This window comes from Mastigoproctus giganteus, chromosome 9, assembly GCF_048544385.1.
Source record: "Mastigoproctus giganteus isolate SK-2022 chromosome 9, ASM4854438v1, whole genome shotgun sequence".
Classification (NCBI taxonomy): Eukaryota; Metazoa; Arthropoda; class Arachnida; order Uropygi; family Thelyphonidae; genus Mastigoproctus; species Mastigoproctus giganteus.
Genome location: NC_143583.1, coordinates 132,890,008 through 132,908,099, shown reverse-complemented (window position 1 = coordinate 132,908,099; position 18,092 = coordinate 132,890,008). Strand labels below are relative to the sequence as shown.

Sequence of the window (18,092 nt, the reverse complement as noted above, 5' to 3'; positions counted from 1 at the left end):
CTATTATATTTATCAATGACCCTCTGGGGGTAACCGCATTTCATAAGATCCGCCCTAACTTGCCCAATTTCTTTCTCTCTCTCCTCAGAGGTGCTACAATGCGTCCTAACCCTACCCAAAAGTGCCCTGGCCACGCTGTTTTTATGCTGGGCAGTCTGTGCTGACCTATAATGGGTATACTGGCTCCTACACATGGGCTTCCTAAACACTGTAGTACTAAGCTTGGGGCCTTCTCTACTCACCATTACGTCCAGGAATGGGAGGGAACCGTTCACTTCCACCTCTGAGGTGAACTGTATAAAAGGAGAGAAATCATTGAGAAAGCTAACTACATCCTCTTCTCTCCCCTTTTACACCAAAGTGAAACATCATCATTATTGGGAGAAACATCATCAGGTCTCCCCAGTGAATGCTGTCATCCTTGACCGGGCGCATAGCTTCTGGGACCGTAAGTGGCTAGAGAGTTTGTGGATAGGCTCGTCTGAGAACAATAGTATGAATAGGGACAGGGGTGTTCGATTTCACCCTCTACTAGAAGCTGTGGTCCTGGCAAAAGACGAGCGTTTTATATTTCCACGCTCCCGAGCCGCTTCCGGTTCTGGATCGTATGGAAGAAATATTGAGCATGCGCCTGGTCAACCACGTGTGCTGTGAGCCTGTTACTTAAGGATGTGTTGCTTAAACATCATTGTTGTTGAGAAAGGAGGCGGAAGCCTCCGAAAGCTTCAGTCAATGTTTTATCGCTTTTATCTTTATTGTATTTTAAATATTTTATTTATTTATATTTTATTGTATATTAAAGTTTCATCGTATATTTATTTTGTAAATCAGTCTTTTGCATATATCATTTTACAGTGTAGTATCGTTTGGTACATTTTATAGTTTCCAGTATTAAACCATTATAATTAAACGGTTGGTGTATTTGTTTTAAAATTAGGCAGATGGGTTGAGAAATGGCAGTTGAAGTTCAACATTGTCAAATGCAAGGTACTGCATATGAGTAGCAGTAATCCCAAATTAACGGTAGTAGAAAATGAAAAAGACCTGGGGGTAATTGTGCAGTCAGATATGAAGTTCTCTAAAGCAATACAGACAGTCTGCCAGAATAGCTCATGGGGTGTTGTCAATGATATACAGGAACTTTGGTTAAGGAGGTGATTATCCTATTGTACAAGGCAGTGGTTAGGCTGCATCTTGAGTACTGCCTACAGCTCTGAAGGTCTTATTTTAGGAAGGATGTAGATCTGTGGGAACAGATTCATAGAAGGCCAATGAGATTGGTAAAGAGAACGAAAGGTTGGTCTTATCAAGAAAGGCTTCAGTCTGCAAATTACAGCATTTGGGGACTAGGCACCTGCAGTGTGGTCTGATTTGAAGTGTTGAAGGCTTTGAATGGATTGAGCAAGCAAACTCAATGCTGATGGTATTCTTCTCTTACTCAGAACTACACATGAGGGGGCATAAATTCAAATTGAGGAAGGATGGTTTCAGGATAGATGTGCAGAGACTTCCTTGAGCCAGCAGATGGTTGATCATTGGAACAGACTTCCATCTGTTGTTGTGGAAGTGGGTAGTTTGAATAAATTCAAGGAAGAACTAGACAAATTATTGGAGGTGATGGGCAGATGGTGTGGGCTTTTTTTTTTTTTTTTTTTGTTGATGCTTTATAAGCTTGCTTTTTTGCGTCATATACCACTAATAGCCCAAACATTTTTTGTATTATGTTGTTGTGAAGTTGGCATTGTGCCAACATTAGGAACTTGTCTGGCCAGTTACAGTATAAACATGAAGTCACACTCTGGTGCCATAGTATATATGTTAAAAGTTTGCCTTACAGTATATGAAATGAAGCATTTTGTTATGACATGCAGCCACCAGTCAATTGCAGTGTTTACACCATAGTCTGATGTCATTAAAGTGTGAATGGTAATTTTTTTTATAATTATTTCAAAGCATTAGTGACCATGTATATTAACATTTGAATGTTCTTATTCAGACACTCTCTGGCATTTATAGTATGTTTATGCAGTTTTTTCCGTTTTCAATACAATTTCAAAGCATGATGGAAAGAGAATGAGGAAACCTGAGGAAAGAAAAAAAAAATCCGAGCCAATGCCAAAAGTGAAAATTTCAAAGAACACATACATTGTAATAGTGCTATATCATTTGCCCTTGTAGTAGAAATGAGAGTGTATATGATGAAAAGTATCCAGAGAGTCTGTCTGTCTATTGGAAAATGAAGGATTTTTTTGTTTTATATATACAGTATATATATATATATGTATATACTACAGGACAGTTGTATTAGATTAGAACAATTTGCAGAATACAGGAAAAGGATATATAGAGTAAAAAATGCATGCAGCATAATACATTATGAATTGGGAAATTACTATAGAACATCCAGTGAAATACACACCATTATTTGTTCATAATAGCAAATTTCAACGAATGGCATGGATACAGATACATAAAGGCAGTGATCAAGAGTGCAATACAAGGTCATTTAGATAGAAAGGGAAAATCATGCTATCAGCTGGTTAGCTATTTTGACAGTCTCTGATAGACTTGATTTAGGAAATAATTTTGATGTTTATTTGGATTTTACTAAAACATTTGACTCAGTCCTGTATGAGAGGTTACTCTATAAGCTGAATTTTTTTTGGGACCATAGGGAAGATCCTTATTATAAGAATTGCAGGAGGCAGAAGGTTATGATTACTCTTCACATTGGCCAATATATAAAGTGGAGGTCCCTCAAGGATTTCATTGATGAAAGGATATATAGAGTGTGATGTCAAAATTTGTAGATTGTGTCAAGATCAGGAGGGTAGTTAATGATCAGCACTTCTTCAGAATGACTTGGGTTTCAATGGATGCAGGTGGCAAAATGCAGGGTCTTAAATTAGGGAAATATCAACCACAACGTAACCTATATGCTTGGTGGGCTTTGACGTAGCCGAGTGGTCAAGAGCACGATGCAGTAGCACGCTCTTTGAGTGGGCCGGGGTTCAAGCCCGTGACCGCTAAATACGATTAATAGTTGTATTGATTGCTTTATTGTAAACTCCACTGACCTGGTGATCGTACCGGAGTAATAAACAAGAACATTTTTTAGATCTGACGTAGCCGAGTGGTTAGGAGTGCGAGTGCAATAGCACATGCTCTTTGAATAGACCGGGGTTCAAGCCTGTGGCTGCTAAATACGATTAATGTTTGTATTGATTGATTTGTTGTAAACTCCACTGACCTGTGGTTGTGCTGGAGTATAAACAAGAACATTTTTTTTAAAAAAAAAAGTAGATGAAGAAAGGGATTTGAGGGTACAATATGGGTGGACGTGAAGTTCTGCATATAGTGTAACATGTAGTGTGTTAAGGAGAGCCCATGGTGTGCTATTGATTATTTATTGAAGATTTGCTTGTAAAAGTGAAAAGATTGTAATTTCACTGTATAAAGGAATTATAAGGCTGCACTTGAAATACTGTGCCCAAATATGGAAAGATTGCACCTAAAATAAAAAAATTATCAAGCTTCATGAATGAGTCCAAAGATGGGCAACAATATATGCTTGGTGAGATCTGCAAAGGGTGGTCATATGAGGAAAAGACTTCAGATATATGAGCTATAGAGCTTGTAACTAGACCCTCAAGAAGTGATATGCTTTCTTTCAGAAGTGGTTTAAAATGAATGTGGACTAAATTTTTGCTAATTATAGATTCCAAAACTAGGGACCATAATTTCAAATTATGGGAGTGGGAGGTTAGACTAGATTGTTGGATGTTTTATTTTAGCCAGTGAGTTGTTAATTACTGCAATAAGCTAACTCCATGGGTGGCTTAGGCTGACAATCTTAGGGAATTTCAAAGGTCAGCTGGACATGCACCTACATGGGTGGGGGATCATAGGTAGTTTATTTGGCAGCAAAATCCTGTATCTTCCTTACATCACATGGCTAATACTAAGAGAAAAGGTTTACTGAAAAAAAAGGTCTATCATTAGATGGATTTACACAAATTTTTCCCATCATTATGTGACATGTTATATACTGTTAAAAATGTTTAGTTGCACAATCAAAACTGAAGACCATGCTGAAGGAATACTGCTAAAATTTTAATTACAGTGTAATAAGAATACACTGTAATTTTAATAGGTATTTTAATTTTTAAGTTTATTTTTAGTTACTAGGATACAACAGTGTGCCCAATAGATGATTATAAATACACATAAGGATCCAGTGGATTGAAGACCTCGTTTCTACATGAGAATATTTTTTTAAAATACTTCTATGTGCCTGCTGAGAGGACAGTCTCTACAAGCTATTTAGGAAAGTTGTGCACAGTATGGAGTAGTGTCAGGTGGATGATTTTGCAATCATAATAAATAGAACTACTCTGTGAGATAGTATTGTGGATAAAAATGGCTAGAATTCTTTGTGAAATCACATCTTGTGTGTGTGTGGGTGAGGGTGGGTGGGAGAGGAGCAGAGTGGGAAAGGGAAGGAAAAGAAACAAATACAGCTGTAGAATAATAATAAATTTAGATAATATAATGTCTTGCATTCTTTCCTTTTCAAAGCTTTACTTTAAATAAGTTGAAGAGAAAGTTGGTGAAAAAATATATATACTTTGATAAATTAAACCTTTAAGAAATAACTTAAATTTTTACGTCACTGGGAACTTCAAAAAATTAAGAGGTTTCATCAGAATATAAAAATAAAAAATACAATTAGACAAGGCCATTCTATTTACATTAGTTATATCACTGAGATTATTTTCTAGTATTTTTAGAAAATAAATAAATCTATCTTCTAGTATATCATTCAGAATTAAAAAAAAAGTTTATTTACAGAAACTTAATTACTTCCATCATTTAAAAATTTTGAATGCAAGACAACCACATTTTTCATTTCTTCATGAGATTTTGGAAATGATAACATGCTAACATTGGGTCTTTAAATTCGGAGGAAATGCATAATTTTGAATGTTGATATTATCCTAGTTTGTCAATTTGCATCTGGCTGTAAGCCACCACATTTTATTTTTATTTTATGGTTCCTATCTGATTTCTGAATAGTTTTATTAATTTAACTGCTAAATCACATTAATTATAAATTAAGTATATTAATATTTGTCTAGTAAGTTGTAACAGAGTAACTGTTGGTTTGTCATAAAAAGTGCTGTATGCCACTGGTATGCAGAATATTGGTTTCTTTTTACACTTGAGTATGGCCTGCTAGAGAGGAGTTTATATCTTTATTGTAATTGCTTATTGGGTGAAAATCGAGCACCATGATACATTTTATTTTGTAACAGTGTATGGATTCAGTTGTGAATTCTGCACATTGACACATCTTTTACCCCAGGATCACAGCTAGCCCTTTACGTTCTCCAAAGTGGTGCTTAATAATAAAAAGCTTGAAAATTGCTGAAGTTAATATTGATGCAAATTATTAAGTTAAAGGCACTGTTTTAACAGTTATGATTAATTATTAATTCAGTTCTTATTTGAATATTACTTGGAAAATTTTGGTTTCTTTTTTTACTTTAAAAAATACCAACTGTTTTTCCACTGGCTTTCTGGTTGAATTCTGTGCATGCTTTCATTATCAGAAAGCTCAGGTGTTTTTATATGTACAGTATAATTCTTAAAAAAACCCTTATATAATTAGATTTTTATTTTTAACAATAATAGAATGGGCTGAAGAAGCTGTGTCAAAGGCTGAAATATTAAGGCTTATATATCAAGGAAGATTTCTTCATGGAAATGTCACTCTTGGAGGTAAGGATTATAATAAACATAATCTATTTGTGTTTTTATAGCTAATAATTAATAATGTCTGATATGTGAACAGAACCATATCAAGATTTTGTGCAGATGAGTGAAAACAAGAAAATGCTAGTCCTTATTATGTGAGCGGTCCTAGCACTACTTCCATTCTCCCCTTCCCATAAAAGGCCATAATAAACCTATTTCCTATTATTGTGATCAGAATTTTTAATAATAATATTAATATAATGTATAGGGTGAAAACAAACCAATAAATTGTTACCCATATATGTCCACGAAACTTGCAAGTTTTTTGTGCAGTACGCATTGCACATGTATAACTTGATTCACAGAATATCAGATATTGCAGCAAATACATAATAGAGCAGTGTATAAACAGTAGTTCACAAAGAGTGAGAATATAATGGCTGTGCTCTGAGTTTCACCATGTCTAAAATACAAATTGCTACAAGTACAAAATCTATAATGGATTGGTATTGTATAATTTAAGAAATAGGGTAAATCATTAAACTATATGCTAGCAAACTAAGTTTCTTTCAGAGACAGTCAGTGTTGTTCACAATATAGTGTTGAGCAGGCCCAGGAAAAACATGAAATTATTGTCTCTGGAAGGTCACTCATAACTTGCCAGTACATCACCAAATGTATTTCTTGTTCACATGCATCATGTGAAAATTGCCATAGTATTGCAACCCTTTCGAGAAAAATGGATTTCTTCTTTCCAACCCTTACACTATTTTGAATCCTTCCATTTTTATTAATGATTGCCGATATAGATTCTCTCATTGGTTATGCAATGGTGATATCTTGATTTGTATTACTCATCCGTGGACAAATTTCATGGAAAAATTAGAAGAAACTTGAGTGGCTACTTTCAACATTTCCAAGTCTTTTGATTAGATTTGGTGCAAAGGATTCTTTATTATTGTTTGTCAGTAAGACTAACTGCCATGTAACTTATAACCAGTTCCTTAAGTGTTGATATCTAGGTAATTCTCCAGTGGGGAGAATTTGCGAACAAACTAGATTTGTTACTTAATCCATCTTGCTCATATTTTGAGAAAAAAATGGAAAATGCCATTGGGACTTGGAGACATGTTGACATCAAGCCTGTTCAGGATTCTTCTCGATCTCTTTTTCTCAGAAAATTGAGCATATGCTTAGTGTGGCAAGAGGAAATTTACCAAGATCATCAGTTAAGAATTAGAAGAAAAGTGAGACCTTAATAAATCAGATTCTTTTAACAAGGAGGAATGGAAGTGAACACTTTTTGTATTAAGAGGCTTCTTAATTTTGATATACCCTTTACAAAGAATACACTTTACAAAAGCAGTAGCAAAAAGCAATTTACATTGCATTTCATTTCTGTCTGTCTTCTTCTGAGATCAGATTAAACTTAAAACTTTCAAAAACTTATAGGTTACATGGCAGCTGTAACCCCGCTAATGAAACAGTAAAAATAAACCAAAGCTCTTTCAGGATTGGTTTACTTTTTATTTTTGTTTTCCAACAAAATCATAGGTATCATATAATTTATGAGTCTTTGAAGATTTATAAATTTGATTTCATTCCAGAAGGCACATTCCATATGTCCCAGAATTTAAGATACCGTTTGACATTGTTTTTAATTCTTTTTAAAGTTTATATCAAAAGGAAACAGCACTCCTAATTGAATGAAGTGTTCTTAGTGTAAGTATAATACTACATTCAAAATGACCATTCAAAATTCTGTTATAAATAAGTCAGCATGGTCTTTAGATGAAGATGGAGTAGAACCATCAGGATATATGTGAGATGGAAATTTGGATGGACAGAAGTTGCAGCCAGTATATTTGGCAAGGAACCAGAAAGCTTGACTATCATTTAGACATGATGCAAGTTTTCTACTCTTGGACTTTTCAGAATTGCGTTTAGATTTATCATTAACTTGTTTACAACTATTGCAAGCCATTTGTAATAGACTGTATTTTAACTCGAACAACTTTAGCAAATTTTTTGCAGATACTGTGGTTTAGATTAGGTGTCTCAAAATTGTTGTAAGGACCACATGAAGACAAGTGTATTGGCCTTCAAGCTGAGGCACTAAAGTGTTTTCACATCTGTATTGATGTAGAAGTTTATTTAACTAAAAATGAAGGAAATAAAAGAGTATATACTACTAAATATACATTTATTAAACAAAATTAATTTTTCATTAACCAGAACACTAATAATTGGCTTTATATGTATGTACATCTAAACATTGTTTGTACCTTTGTAGCAGCAGGAGTAACTTAGGGAATCTTTCTTTAGAATGAAACTTGTAGAACTCTGTAATTCCAATGTCCATATACATCTGGTTTAAAATGGTGTTACACTGAAACTCCACTAATCCTATTTGCATTTCCTCTGCAGTGCTGTCAACTTCACTAGCAAATGGTGTGCAAAAAAGGCTAAATTGTGATTCAAGTATCTTAAAATTATTAAATTGTGTATCAAATCATATAAATTAGAAATGATATATATATAAACTCCTTCAAAGGCTTAGGTTCAACTTAAGGAATTTAGGTTAGGGGAAATGGACCAAATTACCAGCAGTCAGTTGTTTCTTTTACTTTACTTTGAATAATTTAACATTTATCATGCATTTCTGTTACCAAATTTCTGTGCTGAAGTTTTAAGCTAAGTGCATCCAAGTGATCAGTTATGTCTGTTAAGGAAGGTAAGATTGCAAATAAAAGTATAATGATAAATTGGGACACCACCTTGGTTTTTTTCCCCCCTCCATTCTCTTCATGAAAAAATCAGTCTCCTTCCAAAGAGTTAAAAAAAAAAAAAAAAAACTCACTCCAGAATGTTTCTTTGACCAAGCCGTCTAATCTTAGTGTGATGTAGAAGTTTGCCTATGGCTTAGCCCATATACCAGTACAAGATTAAAAATTTTAACAATTATGTCCATAATTTCTCTCACATATAGACTTGCTACACAGGACTTCTTGATGTAAAATTATTAAACCTGTTTTTTGATATATTGGGATTATTAATTTTTTTCTTTTACAGTTCCACCACACCAGTATTTTTTGTGTGTTGATTGATGATGTACCATCTATAGCTAAAGATATGTTTCTCCCATGATAAGCTAGCTTTTTCAATGCACTTTTCACAACCTCCCGTGGTACCTTTCAGTAGTATTAAGTCTAGAAATTCATCAGTTATTTTCAAGCTGCAATCCACACCTCTAAAGCTTCAACATTGCACACTGTGCAGTATCCAAAGCATCTATAATTTCATCTATGGCAGAAGTCTCTTCCTATCTGAACTGATTGTTTCTTCACATTATCTGTAAACTCCATAATCCTAACGGCAACTGCACTAGTAGATTGGCATATGCCTTCAAAAATTTTCTTCTTACTAGGATAAAGTTTTGCTTGCCTTTATAAGACATTCCTTTACGAATACGAATAGGCCTTCTATGAAATAGAAGGATGATTTAGCTATCATTTTGCTTGTTGCAAAATTTGCTCTTACTAAATATTCACTAAATTTGTTAAGGTTCAGAAAATTTTTTTTGTTGCTTGGTAAAAGCTGCCTTCAATTGCAGAACTTTTTACTCTCAAAATTTTTCAGTTATTGCATTGTATTTTTCATGTGTCACGTTGTAGTGCCAAGGTGCTGTATTCCTCAGAGTAGCAACTATTTCCTGACAAATGAGGCATTTCATGTTACATTTAACTCCTGTGAAAAAATATAATTTCTCACATTTTTCTTAGAAAACACTTTTTCCTTCTGCCAGTGTTCTTTTTTTCAACACTGAAGAAATTTCGAAGAAAGAAATGTTGCACTTCCATTAAAAATCACTGTCACCAAAAAGAATTCTGTAAAGGAAAAGATAAGTAAGCATGTCTTTTCACAAATTAAAATATATGAAGTACATTGATTAAAGTTCATTTCTTTTTAATTCATGCTGGTTTCGCTCAGCAGAATTTTTTAATTTTATGTCTACAGAAGACTCACAAAAAATGTCTGAACACAGTTGAAATTTCATGAAACAAAATGTCTTACTGTATATGTGAATCAAACTATTGCACTTTTATGTGATATAGAATGAAGCACACTGTATTTGTATCTTTTTCATAGCAGTTATTTAACTCAAACTGTCTTAACTTTGTTACATGATGCACAGTTTAACTATAAAAGAGCAAAACAAATTGCAGTTAGTGACATAGTCAAAAATTTGACATCATTAGATATCCATTTAATTTTTGAAGTCTGATAATACACAAAAAAATGCTGCATACTGTTTTCCAATACTGCTACTGACTAATTATGTTTATTTGTTTTGGCTGACATGCTTTTAATCCTGGTTATAGTGAAACAGCTAAATAATGATTAAGTTAGAGATTAAAGGAAAATATTGATCCAGCATGCAACTAAAAAAAATTGAAAAATTGTGCTATTTTTGCATGCTGCACCCTACCCACAAGCCATGCATTTGAGATCCCTGGTTTAGATAAAGAATGGTAGTTTAGTATGGATTGGTGGAAAAGAAGTTCATCCCTGCAATTAAAATATATGAAGTACATTGATCGGAGTTCATTTCTTTTTAATTCATATTGGTTTTTGCTTTTACTCAGCAGAAATTTTTAATTTTTCTACAGAAGACAAAAAATGTCTGAACACAGCTGAAACGTTAAAATAGTTGATTGCAGTTGAAATGATGAAATATCAACACAATTGATACATACGCTGGTGTTCAAAGAAAGTGCATCACCTAGGAATTTCACATTTCTAACTCTTTTCCACAATGGTATGTTACATTAATGACTAGCATCACAAATAGAAATATAAACAAAAGGTATTTATTAATAGTTAAGGCAAAGCTAAGTAATATTTGACAGGTGCTCTCAAAATATTCCAAAATGAGCATTTGCAACCTTTATACAACAGTTTTGATAAACACGACAATTATGGCTGAAATGTTATCAGAAGCCCTCAATTTGCTTCAGTTTATCATTTTAAATGGAAAACAAAATGAAAAGTTCACCAGGTGCAAACTAATATTTAGTTGAACCACCTCTGGCCCTGACGACAGCAGCACACTGTTGAGGCATTGACATGATCAATTTCTGAAAATAATCAACTGATAGTTTATGGTTCCAAGCATGAATTATGAAGTTCACGAAGGGTCTTTGGTTTCTTTCTGACAACTGCAGATTCCACACGATGCCAACAGTTCTCTATAGGATTCGGGTCTGGCCAGCTAAGAGTTGTAATGGACCATTCTTCCAACTATTTTTTCACCTGTAACAAATGTAAATACATTACTGTCGAACCTCTAATGCAGAAATGAAGCTAAAGTAACTATAGAAGTGCCTACTTACACTTTTCGTCTGATGACAAGGAGCAGAGTCGTCCTGAAAGATGCAGTTACTTGGCAAGTTGACATGGTCTCTAATGGTTGGCAGCAGTTTGCCTTCCAATATAGCCAGGTATCCATTGGCATTTACGGATCGTTTTATAAATTGCAGGTGACCTACTCCGCAATACGAAATGCACCCCCCTTTTCATTTGGCTGGTAGGGAATTTCACTGTAGACACCATACAGTCTGGGTGGTATTCTTCACCACATCTACGGTGAATTGTTTGTCTCCCATCAGAGCCATGCAAGTTGAATTTCTTCAGTTATTTTCTCATCTGAGAAAATAACTGACTTCCACTGCTTGGGGGGCCACCTCCGTAGCCAGGTGGGAAGGAGCAGCAGTGCATAGCCCACACTTCTTGATTAGACCGGGGTTCGAGCCCGTCACCACCAAATACGGAGGATGCGGAAAGGTCAGAGAATGACCACCGCATATTCCTGGAGCAATATGGCCTTAGTTGCTAATGCTCCTAAAAACCAAATAACAACAACACTGCTTGGGGGTCCATTTGACATGCTCATTGCACCAAATTAATCGGGCCTTTTTCACTTTTTGTGTGAGGAGGGGCTTCTTAGGACGACAGGCTATAAGTCCATTTTTGAAGAGGCGTCTTCTGACTATTACTGCACTTGCTATCACTCCTGTCTGTTCTTCCCATTCTCTTTTCAGCTCAGACAAAGAAGCTTTACAGTTTTTAAGGCATAATGCTTCAAAACGTGGTCCTGTTTTGGCGTAGAGACTCATTTGCATTCGGTTCCATTTTTCCTATCAGCAGAACCAGTGTTCTTGAGTTTGGAAAGAAATCTACTCACTGTCGACTGATTGTAAGACACTCTATAAGCAATATGATGGGAAGAACATCCTTCCTCATGTAAAGCAACAATAGCACTCTTTCTTCATGGCATTAACTGTATGTAACTCGCTATCCTGACACAGTCAAAGAATGACTGCAACTCTTGCAGATCGTGCTTATATAGCTGAAAGTAACAGCTGATGCAATATTACGTTGCCACCTACTCTTGTCAATCTTATCTGATGCAATCTGTATGAAATATTTGCCATATACTTATGTTATATGGATGACAATTACAATTTTAAAGGGTGATGCACCTTCTTTGAACACCAGTGTATAAAAGAAAGTTTGTAACAATATGAAAAAAAAATCCGTTATGAGTGGCACACGCTTATTTCCTTTTGCTTGCAAGATAGCATTTGGTGTAAAGGTTTCAGTTTAAACCACTTTTCAGAAGTTGATAACATTCTTGAAATTTTATGTGATTTAATACACATCCCAGAAAGGTTCTGTAACAATATCATTTTTAAAAAACAGTTCAGTGTAAGTAATGTAACTTATTTTTTATCTATTGGGAAATGTCCTATTTTCTGCTTGACACAGGTTTTGCAATTTATAATAAGGCTTACCAGTAGATGAATTTCCTTGAAAGTTTCTTAGTACGTGCAATAAAGTGTGAGGATTCATGTTTATTTTTCTTTACATGCAAAGAAACCATTATAGTGTAGTTCTTTTTCTGTCCTTAGTGTAACCATTTGTAAGCAGGCCTTAACTGAACCAAGTATGCCAGCAGTAGCTGATTTGCTGTGAAAGCACCTGAACCAGAGACACTTCAGAAATTCATCAGCAAATGAAGTAGCTCTTTCTAAAACAAATCTCAGCAATTTTTTCCTTGCTGAGATTTTCCTTGCTCAACAAGGTTTTCCTTGCTGCCCACTTGTTTACACCAGGGATAAACTAAAAAAGGTTTAGTAGCATTTCATACTTGATACAATACTCTCCTGTTTTTATGATAGCTAACAGTGATTTGTTCAATTTTCAATAGAGAGATCAAAGGAAATTTTTTTTGGAAGATGTTGGGAGTTTCCATTGTGTGGTGGAGTAGATAAATAGCACAAAATAAATGAATTCCTAATTGAGTCTCACCCATTGGACTGCTTATGAGTTAACAGAGGGATAGAAATCACTGAGTTGATCCCATTTCACATTTTAATGCTAAATGACAGGAGGCTGAAATTGGTCATTGTTGAAGAGGACATCGTCAAGTTGTAATCTCTGAGGTATCAAGATTTCATCTATTAACTTGCATTTTAAATAGTTGCTTATGAGTTAACAGAGGGATAGAAATTACTGAGTTGATCCCATTTCACATTTTAATGCTAAATGACAGGAGGCTGAAATTGCTCATTGTTGAAGAGGACATCGTCAAGTTGTAATCTCTGAGGTACCAAGATTTCATCTATTAACTTGCATTTTAAATAGTTGGTGAGAAAAGATCAAGATTGGTAGATGTGTAGTGATGATTGTCTAGTATTCTCATTGGTAGATTAACAAATTGTGTAATGTTGTTGTGCAAGAGATTTGACATCTACCAGCTGGATTCATACCACTAGACAAAGTCAAATTAAATTAGGAACATTAAAATCACTAAAGAAAACCACTTCATTGATTGGAAAGCAAAATTTGAGAAAATAAAGTTTCACGGAAAAAAGTTCAGCCAGATTTGTTTAGTTGGGAATGTGATAGAGGCAACAGTTGAATTTTACAGAATGGTGTAAAGTGGCTTTGAGCCAAAGGGGGACCAAAAGAGATCAAAAAGAGGAAATTGAAGGTTAAGAGGTCTGAAAAGTTATATCAGAATGGACGTATGCACAAAGTACTACATTTAAATTTGTAGGAAAGTATCTTTTAAAAAAAAAACTGTGCTGGCAGTAAACTATTGAAAGATCCAACTAAAGATAAAAATATAACATTTCTCTAAGAAAGTTTTCTGAAAAACTTCAGACACAAATAGCAAATATTTCCGAGATTCTTTGTTTTTATTTTATCTTCAACCTTCAATGGGTGAGTACATTGTTAATGTTTATGTGTTAATGTTTCATGGGTTATTGAAATGCTATGTCCCATTGTTTCAGCACCAGATGGGATACCAGTAGAAGGAATTCTTCTTTATTCTATCATATATCATATATTTTGAATTATATTCTGTCATTTATCTTTTGGCTTTTTAGTTCATGAATCCAGCAGATTTTAAACATATTCTACAATGCAAACAAGGCCATTTTAGTAAGCAATGTGTATTTTTGTAAGTGATTCCAAAAATCAGTTCTTTTTATTTCATTGAAGCACAGTATTATGTGAGTTGATTTTTAGATATAGCATGCATGTTTCAAGATATATACCTGATTTCTTAACATAACATGGCTTTGATAGTGCGTCATGCACACTACCTGGACTCCTTCTGATCACAGTGCAGAGTAGAGGCCAGGATTATTTACTAGCTGATTGAGTTACCCCTTACAGCATTACCAATAGGTTTGGTCTGGTGGAATATCTAGCAGTTGGCATGCGAAAACCAGTTTAAAGCTGCATCCTTGAAACTAAGGAATATTGGATCTCACCATGGTGTTTGTCTTAACCTCAAATGACATGATTCCTACTGCATGACATAAGAAATGGAGAGATGCCAAAGACCAAGTATGATTTTTGCCATTAAGCAAATTTGTGAGGGCTATCTGTGAGCTGATATTGCCTAGTGTCATAGAGGTTCAGCAGGTTCTTGGTTATGTTGTTTTTCATCATTTCCAGTATAGTATATAGGTGGTCAATTCCAGTATAGTATTTTTGGACCTACGGTCTGTCCTCGTATAGCACGATAGTTGTGTTCCTAGAAACCCTCGTGCAATGCAAAATCGTGCAATATAAACAACAGGCCCTATGGGAAAAATAGGGTTAGATGCCGACCACCCAAGATTGAACACACATTTGTAACCAAAACATTACCAAACACAATAAATTATCGTAATAAAATACTTACGTATTTTATTACGACTATTACGTAATAAAATATTGCTACTGCTTTTGCTTCTATCGGAAGCAGACTCGTTTTTTGTTTGATTTTCTATCCAAACAGATGACAGCCGTTCCATCTCTTCTAATTCTTTGTGTCTTAATCTAAAGGATTTTAATTACACTTTGAGTTGTTCCTGCTATGAAAGTTGTTTTTATTTTCTCTGTATTCTTTGTAATTCTCGGCGTTGCCTCATTTAGGGCTGTAGCACGTGCAATATCACATTGTCTTTCATTTCACTCAAAACGTTTCACAATTTCATATTTTTCCTCTATCGGCAGAGGTGGACTGGCCATAAGCCTTACGGGGGAAACCCCGGTGGGCCGGAGGCCGGTGTGATTTTGGCCATAAACCATAGTATGAGGCCGCTATAAATTTTCCCGGGTAAGAATTTTTGACCCAGTCCGTCTCAGTTTATCGATATTGCTTTTCTTTTTCTCTCTGAATATGAAAAGGAAGCGTCCTGGTCTTCACCAGGACGCTTCCTTTTCACACCTTTTAAGTATTTTACTCATTTTTTGGGAATAAAGCACAATTACAAAACGAGGAGGCACCCTTGATACACATAAACAAAGCTGTGTGCGTGTAGCAACTAATAAACAACACTGTAAAGGCAGAGACACACTATTAACACCTCACATTTTACTAAGGCACATTTCTAGGGGTTACTACCATAAAACAATAAAAACAATTTCCAGTTGCGTTTCTGCTAGTGGAATCTGTTATAAACTGGTAGTAAACTCGATCTAATTACATTTGTGATTATACCGATAGCTGGAATTGTGCGGGTTTTTACGTTATTATGGCGAAATGTTTTTCCCCTTCACTGATATAAAAAACATAAATACATTTTCAGAATCTTCTCTTCATTCCTATCGTGTTGCGTTCGGTTGGGGTGATTCTGCGTTCGACTGCCATTTCTTGTAAACACAAAGGCGAATTGTGCATAAGCGAATTCAGTTCGTGTTATATATATAAGATATCGTTCCCCTATTTATAAATCGTGTATGATCGAATTCGTGTAGTGTAAACACGTGTTATATGAGGACTGACTGTACTTCCTTGCAAAAATTATTTTAAATCTTTACTTTCAATTTGAGGAATGTTGAGGTCCACCAGTATGTCTCAAAAGACATAATTCATATTGTGTGGTGCAAGAGTTAGGAGTGGGATAAGTTTGTTCTGAAGGACAATCATGCTTTGGCCACATTATTTTTGTGAAATGCTAGTATTGCACTGGGTGATGAGAATTGTCTACCTCCTAGTATTGCTTAGTGTCAGAGATACTTGGCTCTCTGACTCCTACTTTATTTACCTTCATATCTGGGTGTTTACCTTGAGTATCCTAGGCATTTGCTTCTGGACCTTTCACTGTGAGAACATATAGGGACATATATGTTCACAAAGGCCTACCAGTGTGAAGGTTGCCAGTATTTGCTGCACACAATTTACATATGATCTGAATATCTGTTCGACCAGCATTTTGGTTTTCCAAGTGCCGACCTTGGGCATTATCAGTGGAAGAACATTCATCAAAAATCTCAGGGACCAAGAAATAAATTTAATTCTGTTTTGTTTCAGTCTATCCTCTACCCTGATTAAAGAGAGAGAGAGAGAGAGAGAGAGAGAGAGAGAGAGAGAGAGAGAGAGAACTGTAATGAACTTAAGTAATATGTTTAATTTTTTTAAATTCTAAAATTAAGCATTTATACTGTAAGCAGCTTGAAAAAATACTGTTAAACATCTTAATTTTAATAGTTAACTGTTGAGAAGCTGTGTATTATGTTAAATTCAGAAAATTTAACATAATACACAGTTTTTAAATTATAGAATGTATATTGAGTGTGTACTTTGAATTTCTGATTTCATTAAAAAAGTGTTGATGATTATGATTTTTCCTTTAAATTCTATGTTGCATTATGAATTGATATACCTATAACAATTAGTTTCTGTATTAGTGTATGCATAATAGCTGTCACATTAAATTGATTAGAATGGTATATAATTTATTTTGGTTGCTCAGTTTTATAATTTCTTTTATTCATTATATTATTATTTAATTTTTTTATAATAGCACTACAACTTCCACTTGGTAGAACAACAGTAATGCATTTAGTGCCACGGGAGAATTTGCCAGAACCAAACTCTCAAGGTATGATCCTATTGAATATTTCAATCCTCACACACAAATATTTCTTGAATTTGTCTACATACGTCTAGAATGGTGTATTTAGATGCAAGTTTTTTTCCCATTGGTTATACCAAACAGTAAAGCCTGAAAACTAACATCAGTCAATCTCATAAAAAAAAAGAAAAAAAGATTAATTCTAATCAGAATTAATACAAAATCATTTAATCTTGTGTATTTAAAGAGAATTATACCTCTCTTCCTCAGGAGACAAACATAAGGAAATGTAACATGGCAACGAACGCTTTTATGGATTCTTCGAACACCTGTACCTATTTAAAAATATTATTATTTTATTCCTGTTGATGAAGCCCATGATTATATATGGTTGTGTTATTTGGTCCAAATATAAATTTACTTGTGTAGCCAGGTGGGCAGGAGCAGCAGTGCGTAGCACATTCTTCTTGATTAGACCCGGTTTCGAGTCCGTGACCACCAAATACGGATAATGCGGAAAGGTCAGGGAATGACCACTGCATATATCTGGAGCAATATGGCCTTATTTGCTAATGCTCCTAAAAAAAACCAAATAACAATAACAATGTTCCAAAGTGTGCCACTGTTTAAGGCTGGTTTTGAATATACTTGATTTAAATTATGCACATAAGACTTGAGGGTCTTATGTGCATAATTTAAATTATACACCAAATTTTGAACTTATTATTACAGAACGTGGAGATAGGTCATTCAGTAGAATGTATGATCAGTTTTTAAACATTAAACTTCATTTTAAGGAAACTAAGAGTAGGAGGTCTGAGGACTTACTTAACAAGTACAGAACAATGTTGGGAAAAAGTTGTGACTTAGGATTGAATTTGAAAATGTCTGCAATTCTGCCTAGACACGATAGGA

At 34.7% G+C, this 18,092-nt stretch overlaps 1 protein-coding gene across 1 annotated transcript in view; it reads left to right on the top strand.

Annotated features, from left to right (window-relative positions):
• Nucleotides 1-18,092, top strand: part of LOC150080746 (ubiquitin-like protein 3) — a 75,724-nt gene that overhangs the window by 37,965 nt on the left and 19,667 nt on the right. Inside the window, exons 3-4 of the mRNA XM_090382102.1 lie at nt 5,695-5,781; nt 17,127-17,204. Coding sequence (XP_090238228.1) covers nt 5,695-5,781; nt 17,127-17,204 — 165 coding nt within the window. The remainder of the gene's footprint in view (nt 1-5,694; nt 5,782-17,126; nt 17,205-18,092) is intronic.